The sequence below is a fragment of the Podarcis pityusensis genome (genome assembly GCF_964106645.2).
Source record: "Podarcis pityusensis genome assembly, chromosome: 8".
NCBI classification, from domain to species: domain Eukaryota; kingdom Metazoa; phylum Chordata; class Lepidosauria; order Squamata; family Lacertidae; genus Podarcis; species Podarcis pityusensis.
The window spans coordinates 61,644,476-61,656,171 of record NC_138033.1 but is presented as its reverse complement, the minus strand read 5'-3'; the positions used below and the strand labels follow the sequence as shown (position 1 = coordinate 61,656,171).

The 11,696-nt window shown below is 50.2% G+C and overlaps 1 protein-coding gene across 3 annotated transcripts in view; it reads left to right on the top strand.

Moving 5' to 3' along the window:
• The first annotated feature begins 756 nt into the window (after positions 1–756).
• Positions 757–11,696, top strand: part of LOC308482417 (neural-cadherin-like) — a 92,437-nt gene continuing 81,497 nt past the window's right edge. For all 3 annotated transcript variants that reach the window (XR_013989269.1, XM_081015488.1, XM_081015489.1), the window contains exon 1: positions 757–1,810. Coding sequence is in view for 2 of the 3 variants with exons in the window: in XM_081015488.1 (XP_080871614.1) it covers positions 775–1,810 (1,036 nt within the window). In the remaining variant the exon portion in view is untranslated. The remainder of the gene's footprint in view (positions 1,811–11,696) is intronic.

Genomic DNA, 11,696 nt, shown 5'->3' with positions numbered 1-11,696 from the left:
GATAAGGCTGGGAATACCCCTTGCCTGAAACACTTAGAGAAGCCACTGGCAGTGAGTGCAGACAATGCCGTGCTAGATGGACCAGTGGCCTCACTTGCCATAAGGCAGCTTCTTCTGGCGCCAACATCACAGTGATTTCCCACGGAAAGAGAGACAGTAAAGAGGGGAGCCAGCAGGGCAGGCATCCAAGGTGCCCCTCAAACGCAGCAGGTGTCCTTTTCGAAGCTGGTGTTCTCCTGCCTGATACGAGCGAACTGCGCCACTTTTGCTGAACACTGAGCAGCTGATAGCGCTGCTCCCGGGGAAGAAAAGAATTGCGTTGGTGGAAAAGTCCCTGGGATTGCGCAGCCAGCTCAGGACGGCGCGCCTCTCACCCGTGCCTTCCTGGTCCCAGCCGTCGGAGCCAGTGAAGCGACCTTCAGGCTTCTCCGCCCCGGCGGAGCCTGGAAGGCACCCTCCACCTCCCTCCCGCCCAAGCGGCCGGGGATGCCCCGAAGCGAACGAGCTGCGCTGTGCGGAGAGCTTGGCGCCTGCTGCCCTCTCTCAATATCTCTCTCGAGCGTAATTGGCCAGCCCGGGAGGCTCTTCCCTCTCGCCAGCCAACCGGCTCTCCGTCCGTGCGCGCTGGCCCCGCCTTCCCCCCGCGCTTGCCCGCCGCCGAGGAGCATGCCGCGGCAGTCGCAGTAGCGCCGGCGCTGGAGGCGGCCGTCCGTTCGTCGGGGGGCGAGGCGGCAGACAGGCGGGTCCTTCTCCTCCTCCTCCTCCTTCCTCGCCATGGCCTCGCTGCCGCTGCTGCTCCTTCTGCTGGGCTGGGCTCTGGCCGGCAGCATCGCGGAAGCAGCGGGGTCGTCTTCGAGGCGGCGCCGCCCGTCCTTCCACGGCCACGTGCCGGAGAACTGGCCGGCGGGGACGCGGGTGGGCGGCCTGAGCATCCCCCTGACGCGGCTGGCGCGGCCGGAGCCGTGGTGTGCCAAGGTGCGCGGGCGGCGCTGGCAGCTGGAGCTGCTGGGCGAGGCGCACGGGCACTTCCAGGCGGCGCTGCAGGCGCGCTCGGGACAGGTGTGGCTGCGCACCCGGCGGCCCCTGGACCGCGAGGCCCGCCCGCGCTACGCCCTGCGCCTGGCCCTGCGCTGCCACCGCCGCGCCGCCCCCGCCGAGCTGGCCGCGCTCAGCATCGCCGTGCTGGACGCCAACGACAACGCGCCCCGCTTCGCCAACCTCGGGCCGGCGCCGGCGTCGTCGGTGCGGCGGCTCCGCGTCGCCGAGACGCTGGCGCTGCGGGCGCCCGTGTGGCAGGCGCGGGCCCAGGACGCTGACGCGGGCGCCAACGCCGAGCTGCGCTACTTCGCCCGCCCGCCCAGCGCCCACTTCTTCGTGGTGCCGCGCAGCGGGCGCGTCGTCCTGGTCCGCTCCCTGCTCCACCTGCGCGCCCCGCTCCCGCTCCGCCTCTTCGCCCGCGACCGCGGCCGGCCCGCGCTCCTCAGCGCCCCGCTCGACCTCGAGGTCCTGCCCGAGCCCGTCCAGCTGCCGCCCCCCGACGGCGCCCCGCTCCGACGACGACGCGCCCTGCCCCCGCAGGAGCCCCCGCTGGCACTGGCGCTGCCCGAGGACGCCCGGCCCGGCACCCTCCTGGCCACTCTCCGCCCCGCCGCCCGCTTCGCCGCGCCCCGCTTCCAGCTCGTGTCTCCCCCCGACGGGGAGGCCCCCGTCCGCCTGGACGCCGACACCGGAGAGCTCACCTTGGCCCGCGGCCTGGACCGCGAGGCCGCCGCCCGCTGGGAGGTCGTCTGCCGCGTCCAGGACAGGACAGGTAGGCGCTGACGCGACGGCGGGAGGGGCAAAGGCCTAATTCCGAAGGAACGGGGGCAAAAAGAGCGGGGAAATCCCCCCCCCCAGCAGTCACCCCAGGGGGTGCAGCTTCCCGCCTTCATAAGCTTGCTGCGTTGGAGCCCAGCTCTTCAGCCCACTTTCGCTTTCAGATCTAAGGAGGGCAGTTCATAGCCTGTGCAAAATCTCAGCGACAACCGAGCTGAGGGCAGGGCAGAGGTAGAGTGGCAGGGTGTGTGGAGCTGAGCCCTTCCCTTCCTCTGCTGTTGTTGCCTGATAATGTGGTGGTCACTGTTTATCCTTTAAGGTGGCCTACATGGTTCTCCCCATTTCATCCTCCCAACAGGTGGGATCAGGTTGAGAGACAGCGGCTGGCCTGAGGTGGTGATAGTGTTTGAACGCTGAGCCTTCCAGGTCCTAGACTGGGGTGGAGCACCTGTGACCCTTCAGGCAATATTTAACCAGAGCTCCCATCAGTGGGGTCAATGGGAAGGATGGGAGCAATGTCTGGAGGGCCCCCACAGGTTCCCCATCCCTAGCCTTAACCAGTACTCAACACTGTCTTGCCTATGCCACACTGGCTCAGTGATGTGGGGCTAGAAAGCTCTGTCCATTTGCATTTAGGATTATGCATACGGCACACTTAGACTGTCTTCACACCTCCCCCTGTCTGTGCATTCGCTGCTTTCTGAGAGTTGGGTTTTTCATCCACGTCCATACATTATCCAAAATGCAGATGTATCCTGTATTTCATCCTAGTGTATGATGCTGCCGTTTCTCAAACCAGCTTCACCCCTTAAGATGTTCCCAATTCCTAATAGGTCTCTAGCCATCGTGGGAACACCTTTGCACAGGGTAAATGCAATTCTCTGTCTGTCAACCAAAGGCCAGTCTGCTCTAAGGCAGTAACCTGAACTCCTTGAGTCTGGTTAGAATTGGTGGGGTTTCTTTGAGCTAAATTCTGGCCTGTTTTGAAAGGTCAACAGGGCCTGTCACATCTTCTGCAACAGAAAATCTAGCACCATGCCTCTCCGGAACTGCCCAAAGAAATCAGCAGTTCTTAAACTTCCCAGGACTGTCCCAAGACAGTTTGCTGCCTAAGGTAGAGGTGGTCTTAGCAACGCAACCTCCACAGCATCTAATAACAGCAGGCTGGTTGAGGAGAATTGCTTAGGGAACACCTGTGGCCAGCAGGCTAGTTTAGGTGAATACTGCCCACCCCTTCCCAGCATCTGATGTCCTGCCTAACAGTAGGGCCGGCTCCCAAATTTCCTGCTTTCGGAAAATGTTTGTCCTACCAAATGGCATGGATTTGGTTGAGCCTCCAGCAGGGAAGCAGAGTCTCGTAGTTCTTAGCTACTAAGATGGAGCTGGGGAGCCTATGACCCTCCAGGTATTGCTGAAATACAACTCCCCTTGTTCCTTGCTACTGGCTGGGGCTGGTGGGATTTGGAATCCAACAACATCTGGAGGGCCACAAGATTCCCACCCACCCCCTGCACTAAGAAAAGCAGTTCTGTGCAGTTTGGGTAATTTTAACCGTTTTAGCTCTGCCTCCTCTCCAGGCCCTCCCCCTCCAAATAATAAGCCTGGGGTTTTAGTTCTAGAGAATTGCATCTTATTGCAGAACTACAGTGTCCCAGGTTTCACTGCAAATGTACAGTGGTGCCCCGCAAGACGAATGCCTCGCAAGACAGAAAACCCGCTAGACGAAAGGGTTTTCCGTTTTTCAATGCGCTTCGCAGGACGAATTTCCCTATGGGCTTGCTTCACAAGACGAAAATGTCTTGCGAGTCGAGATTTATTTTTGCTTCCCCCCCCCTTTTTCTAAGCCGCTAAGCCTTTAATAGCCTTTTAGCAGCTAAGCCGCTAAGCCTTTAATAGCCGCTAAACCGCTAATAGGGCTAATCCGCTAAGCCGCTAATAGGGTTGCTTCGCAAGACGAAAAAACCGCTAGACGAAGAGACTTGCGGAACGGATTAATTTCGTCTTGCGAGGCACCACTGTACTTATTATTCTCACATCCCATCTTTCTTCCAAGGGACAAGTGGCAGATTCAATGCTCTCTCCCCACCCCCACCATCCCAATTATATCCTTACAACAATCCTGTCAAGTAGGTTAGGTTGGGAGATGGTGACTGGCTTAAGGGCATGCAGTGAGCTTTGTGGCTGAGTCAAGATTTGAACCCCAGTCTTACCCCTTTTGCATCCAAGAGTGCATGCAGTGGGGAATTTTTTTGGGGACTGGCTTACACGTGACATACTGCTCTGGTTATGAATGTCATGTGGGTGGGTGGAAGGAAATCCCATCACAGAACCTTTCCATATACATATATTGCCTGGAATTTGTTCTCAAAGTGTGATATAATGCCTCTTGCAAGCTCTCTGGCTTCTGTTGAAATGTTACCTGTATGCAAGGTCTATGTCCTTAGCTCTGCCTACTTTTGTCTCTAGCCACGCCCACTGGAATACAGTGGTACCTCGAGTTACAAATGCCTCAGGTTACAAACGCTTCAGGTTACAAACTCCGCTAACCTAGAGGAGTTACCTTTAGTTGAGAACTTTGCCCCAGGATGAGAATGGAAATCGTGTGCTGGCAGCAAGAGGCCCCATTAGTGAAAGCACACCTCTTAACAGTTTCAGGTTAAGAACGGACCTCTGGAACAAATTAAGTTCATAACTAGAGGTACCACTGTGCGGCCCTTTGGAAGTGAATATGGCTCTCCAACCCTGATGCAGTGGCCCTGAGGAAACGTGGTGGCTTTTTTAAAGCTGTTTCTTCTGCATTATTTGTGTTTGTGTACCAGAGCATGGATGTGCCCATTCAGCACATCCTGTTTTTTCTCATGACAGAGCCGCTGGGTGGAATTGCACCCTAAGCATAGACAGGTAGTGCAGTTCTGGAGGAAAACAGTTGTCATGAACCTGAAGCAAGGGGCAGCCTCCTTCCTTACAGACTCAGTTTCCTGCACAGAATTCCTAGTTCCCTGTGATGACCAGGCGAGTTGTTTAAATGCAATGGTTCTCTAATAACTTCATTGTCGCCTGGCAGAGAGAGCACTGTTGGAGGTGCAGTGTGTGTAGATTGGGGAAGGCACTTGGAATGACTGAGCTTCTGGAAGGCAGCCCTAGAGGCAGTTTGGCAATCGGCCCAGTGGAATGGGCTCTGCTGTCCAGTCTCGCCATCAGATGTAGCCACGTGGAAGTAGCAGCTGATGGAATTTAGAATTGCTGTGTTCATGTGCATAGAAATGTAATACTTCCAGAATTTTTTTTGACATTTTAAGAGGTAAAAGTCTTGTTTCCTCCTATTCTCCCAGAGGACAAAAACGAAAATGTTGTGGGAAGTTGGAATATATATGCACTACTTCCTTAACAAACCTAACCTCACTTTCGACAACATAAAATGCATCATTTGTAACTTAGATAACACACAGTTGTACAATTTGGCTTGTCTATGAAATGTACAGAGAAATCCTGTGGATGTTTACTCAGAAGTAGGCTCAGTGCTTCATACTTCACGTTTTGAGTGAGGAAAACTATATAGCTATATATATCTGTGTATATTTATATAGCTATATATATCTATATAGTTATCTATATATCTATATATCTATTTATACACACACACACACACACACACACATGTTTTACTTGTGCCAAAGAATAAATGATCCCTTAAGATTTTTTTTCTAAGTTCTTAACATTTTAAGTGTTTCTGATGGACAAATAATAAAAGCAAAACCTCAGAAAGAGCAGTCTACTCCCACCCCTGATTTTTTCCCGTTTTGTCCTAGGCTTCTCTTTCTACATATGTGCCAAGATTTACAGAGCCATGCAATCAAATTTTTATTGCACATTTATTCTATTTTTTTACTTTATTCCATATCTGGAAATTAAAAATCCAGTTGAGGAACATGCTGCTCACTTCCTAATGCATCTGATCATTGCAAGCTGAACAAGATCGTATTTTGACCCCAGAAGCGCAGTCTCAGGTGGCAGCATTAGTGCTATGCCTTTTTAAAATGATTTGGACTGCATTGCAGGGAGGGCTTTTGGGACTATGCTGTCAGCTTTGCTGTTGCAGGGTTTGAGCTGCTTTGGTGTTGGATGCCATGCTTTGACAAGCCCTCTAGTTTTTGTTTTCCCAGCTCTTCTTATTCCGCTGCACCTGATTGGCTCAAGGGAAGGGTTGTGGCTCAGTGGTAGAGCATCTGCTTTGCATGCAGAAGGTTCCAGGTTCAGTCCCCTTATGGAATCTGCAGGTAGGACTGGGAGAGATGCACCTTGTCTGATATCCTGGAGAGGTGCTGCCAGCCAGTGCAGGCTACCTTGAGCCAGATGGACCAGAAGCCTGACTGAGTATAAGGACCCTTCATATGTTCCTAGCATCTCCAGGTAAAGCTGGGAGAGACACCTGGCCTGGAACGCTGGAGAGCTGCTGCCAGCCAGTGCAGGCAGTACTGAGTTAGATGGACCAGTGGTCTGACTCAGGCAGCTTCCTGTTTTCCTAGCAACTGTCCCACTAGTGAGCGGGCCCTTTCCCAAAAATGTGACTTGTATCTTTTGTTGGGGGACTATTACTTACATATATCTCTCCTCTCCCCATCTTGTTGCTGTAAAGAATAAAATAGAGACACTTCAAAGGGAAACGAGTCCTCTTTGGTTGTGTAGCCATCTTTTTAAGATGGATGCGTTCAAAGTGTTGGGGACTGCTCTTAGCATGAGACAATCTATTCAGCAGGGATTATGCCTTCCTGGAATGTGCTCTAATTTTTATTTAATAGAACTTGGAGCGGTGTATCTTGATGCCTTGTCTCCAGTTCTCTGTGCCCAAAAGAATTCTGCACGAGGACTTTAATGTTGTCAGGAAGAGATCTCTCTCTCTCTCTCTCTCTTCCAGTGGTGGCTTCTATCGCTGCCATCTTTATTTCCCTACAGTCTGACTCAAAGTGCGGTTTAAGCTTCTTGAAGTGCCTCTAATCCACAGTCTTGCTTCTCTCCAGAGCAAATCAGTTTTCTTTAATGTTTTCTGCCAGTTCCGTGTCATCTGCAGGAGCCGCAGCAGAGAATGAATGGCAGATTACCCGGGGGGGGGGGAGAGGGAGGGGGGAGAAAATATGCTTGTTCCTGGAAGTAACTGCTTTCAGACTGACTGGTTTACTCTGCGGCCATGAGTCCCTTGTTTTGTTGCTAGCAAAATAAATTGCTACATCAAAAAGAAGTTGGGGGGGGGGAGAGGAGGCTGGGCAAATTAGGTATATGTTACAAACAAATCCCGGCGTGATGTAAAAGTCTCTCTCTCTCTCTCTCTCTCTCTCTCTCTCTCTCTCTCTCTCTCATACACACACACACACACACACACACACATACACGGACACAACTTTTGCAAAAACCATTTTCTTTTTATTGTGAGTGTAATTGCCTGGAGAACTGCATTTTGATTAGAATTTAGAAGGACTGCCAGGAGCCAGATGGAATTGCTTCAGGGGGTTGGATGTACAACCCACAGGCAGAGCAATCCTAAGTATAGGGAGCCAGCAGGATTTAGGCTGGCTTAAGATAACGGGGGGGGGGGGGCATTAAATTACCTCTGTTCCAAACTTTGCTCAGCTGTGGGGCCACATATAGCCAGCTGAGCCCTCAGACCCTCCTTTGGGGCAGCTGGCTGTCCATCGTGAAAACGAGAGTGGAGGAATAGCAAAGCCCTAGTGATCCAGCAGGCCACTTCTTAGGGAAGTCTCCTTATGGCAGGAGAACCTCCATGCCCAGGGACAGTCTACCTCTGAATGCCAGGCAATGTGGGAAAAGAAACTGCTGTTGTGCTCAAGCTTCCCACTGGCAGTTTGGATGCAACTCAGCTTTCTGAGAAGCGTTTCTATGGGTCAAGACAGATAGTACAGGGGACCTCCAGCTTCCCAGACTATTCCCTGTAACCTTTATCTCTATGGTCTTTGATGTTTAGAATGGTAAATCTCAGGTTGCATCAATTTTGCAACTCCCTACTCCTCACTTTCTCTCTTGGGACTTTGAGTTGAGAGGTCAGCTTTGATCGGAAGACAAAGGGGCAAGCATGGTTTCTTTGTTTCTCCAATTGGATTGTTACCTACATTTTTAGCTGTGGTCCCTGCAATGCAGGGGGTTGGACTAGATCATGGGTCAGCAAACTTTTTTCAGCAGGGGGCCGGTCCACTGTCCCTCAGACTTTTTGGGGGGGCCGGACTATATTTTGAAAAAAAAATATGAACGAATTCCTATGCCCCACAAATAACCCAGAGATGCATTTTAAATAAAAGCGCACATTCTATTCATGTAAAAACACCAGGCAGGCCCCACAAATAACCCAGAGATGCCTTTTTAATAATGTAAAAACACGCTAATTCCCGGACTGTCCACATGCCGGATTTAGAAAGCTATTGGGCCAGATTCGGCCCCCAGGCCTTAGTTTGCCTACCCATGGACTAGATCAGCCTTTCTCAACCTGTGGGTCCCCAGATGTTGTTGAACTACAACTCCCATCACCCCTAGCTAGCAAGGCCAGATCTCAGGAATGATGGGAGTTGTAGTCCAACAACACCTGGGGACCCACAGGTTGAGAACCGCCAGACTAGATGATCCTTAGGACTCCTTCCAAGCTCTGCAGTTTTGTGATTCTAGCTAGGGCTATAGGGCTCTTTCTTATCAAGAATGTGCTTCCTTTAATATACCAAGGCTCAGTCTGAATACCTTTCAATTAAAGATGTGCTTCTGAGCAAGGATTTGTTTTACTATTTATTTCATAAAATGTATACACCATTTGATTGTTTAAAAAACAACAACCCCCAAAACCCCAAAGAGGTTTAGAAAAAGATAAAAGCACTAAAATCAAGAAAAAAATCACAGCCATAAAAAGTTAAAATACTACCTCGACTTTCTAAAGCGCCTGGATAGGCTTATCTAAACAAGAATGCTTTTAGCAGGTGCTGAGTACAGCGAAGGCAATTGCTTGACCTCAATAGGCAGGGAGTTCCACAGTGCAGGTGCTGCCACACTAAAGGATTGAGTTCTTGCAAATGCAGAACAGGTACTATGTGGCACCTGTAGTAGTAGTTCCAATTCCACCAATCGAAGCGGTTTTACTAAAGTTAATTTTTGCTGCTGCATATGACCCCTGCATGCTAACAGCTGGAAAGTTGTCCTCAGGTCCTGCTTGCTTGTGGTCTTCAGGGGCATCTGGTCGGCCACCGTGAGAACAGGGCACAGGACTGGATGATGACTGCAGGGTCCAGGGTGGTTCAGATGGAGAGAGGTGACCCCTGAGGTATTGCGGTCCTGAGCTGTAAAAGTGCCCTGTATCTGTGCTACTTACTGGCAGTATTTGATTGGCACGTCTCATCAGTTTGCCCATGGAAGGGCTGTGGAAGGAGCTTTAGCTGTGGAATGAGCATTGATGCCTTTGCCCTGACATTTTCATTTTGAGAAGGAGCCTGATTTCCATCCACCTCTGGTTGGGATGATGGGAAGATCCTTTCTCCTCTAATCCTCTGTCATCTCAGGCTCCTCTGACCTCCCTCCATCCCTCCGCATTAGCCTCGTAATCCCCTCCCGTTCCCCCGCTCCATCCCCTTTCCCTTTTCTTTCCAAGGGATTTGCTCGGGGTGACGTTTGGCATGTTCTCCAGAATAGGTAACGCCAATCTTGCAATATTTTATTTAAGCACATATTTGTATCTCTTAAGTACCGTGTATGTTGTGGAGGAAAACCAGCTCTGGTATTTGAATATTTTATCACATCAAGTCTTTAACTTTAATGAATGCAAAGGATTATGAGCTTAATCTGGGGCCAGAGCCCCACGCTAGCCGTGTTGGTTGTTGACGGGAGGCTTGTGTTCAGGGCAAGGTGGGGCACTCCCCCCCCAAATCCAAAGCTGTAGCTCACTACAGCTCCCACCGTTGTCTTCTTAGTTTCCTTCTCATTCAGAAACTCCCTGCAGTGTTTTCTGTCCGTCTCCCATGGTAGGAAATCACAGCACAGCCAAAAACAAACATCAGTTATTTTGAGTGTGACTTCTTCACACAGTATGTAGTTAAGCTGTGGAACGGCCAATAACCCAGAAGGCTTGGACAAAGAGGCTTGGACAAATTAATGGAGGAGATGGCTGTCAATGGCCATGTTGGCTGTGCTCTGAACAGCTGGAGGCAGTAATACTTCTGAATACCAGTTGCTGGAAGCCAGAGGAGGGGAAAGAAGGCTCTTGTGCTCAGGTCCTGCTTGTTGGTTTCCCACAGGCTGGCCACTGTGAGAACAGAAGGCTGGACTAGGTGGATCCCTTTGATCTGACCCAGCAGGCTGTCTTACATTCTTACGTTTTAAAGCCCTGACCTGTTCAAGCTTGACCCAGAAACAGAGGCAGTGTGGAAGGAGAGAAGGAAGAGGATGAAGCATCACTGTATCCATAGATCAGGTGATTTAAGAAGCAGAGCCCAGCAGGGGGTGCTGGTGTTGTCCTCCACCATGTACTTGGTTGTATTGCCACCTCTTCCACAAATGTAGGTCTAAGTGGAGAAACAGGTTCTAGGGTCTCCAGTCTCCCATTGCCAGTCCAGCTGGTGCAACACTGTTCTTTCTGATGCTGGGGCTGATGGGAGATGCAGTGCAGAGCATGTTGGGAAAGCTTTTCCTCGTCACCTTCTCTGTGGCCCATTCAACTGGATATGCCAGGAATTAAACCTGGGATGTCTGCACGCAGGGCACATTCTTGACCTTTGAGCTACAGTACTTCATTTTTGCAGCTAAGCCATTGCACCCATCTCCCTTCCCAAGTGGCAGTGCTCAAACCTTTCACTGAGTCTTAGCTGTGATCCTGTTTTTGGTTTGTTCTTCTGTCAGTTGCTCCAACTTCCCCATTTCTTTTTATGTTGCGTCTTAGGTTGTAAGCTCCAAGGCAGGGACCGTCTCCTGTTTTAAGGACCCCTAAGCCTCTCTGGTATTCTTTTCAGCTGCAGAGCAGGGTAAAAAACCACTTCGGAGAAAAATAAATAAATCTGTAAACACATTTCTTCTTTTTGTGGTTTATCATTCTGGTGTGTTGCTCACTTTCAGTGCAAGTGAATATATGTATGTGGAAAGTTGAGAAAACAAAGCTTTCTCTTTGCTGCCTTAAAGAGTTTTATGCATACAGGAGATTTAGATAGGACATCTCTTACTGCAGGCAGTCAGATTATAAACATCTTTGAGAAACTGTTTACATTTGAGCACCTAAGCTTTATAGACCTGCTGGCTGTTTTTTCTTCCTCTTACAAACATTTAATTTCTGCAGAAGTCGTCAGCTTTTCCTCTAGATCTAACTAAATTTCAGCACAAATCTGTTTAATCTGGTGACAGATGTAAATTGCAGAGCATATGGGTATAGTCTGCCTGGCTCCTAAAGCTGGTTTGCAACATTTCAAATGGGAGGGCAACCAAGTTGTGAGACCAGTAATACGATGTTAGCTTCACTTGAAATGACTACTAAATAGTTAAAATGCAGCTTATCCTGCCCTCTTTTCTTCCATTAGCCTTCTTTGATCTCAAATCTGCCCTGTAATGTTTGCTCAATGATTTGTGACTTCTTCAGGGTCTCTCTAAAGTGCCAAAGATTTGTGGATCTTGTAGTTGTCTCCATTTTCTTTTGAAAGGGTTACAGAAATTAGATTTATTATTTTTTTTAAAAAAATTGGCAGGTGGGGAAGAGGACGCTTAGCGCCACCGCCAAATATTTTTTTAATGATTTCGCTTTTGGCAATTCTTGTGCTAATTCCCTATCTTATATTTTGGGAACTGCTGAAATTGTGAGGGGGAAACCTATTTGAGGGTAACACTTTTGTTGTGCTAATGGATTTGGCTAGCGC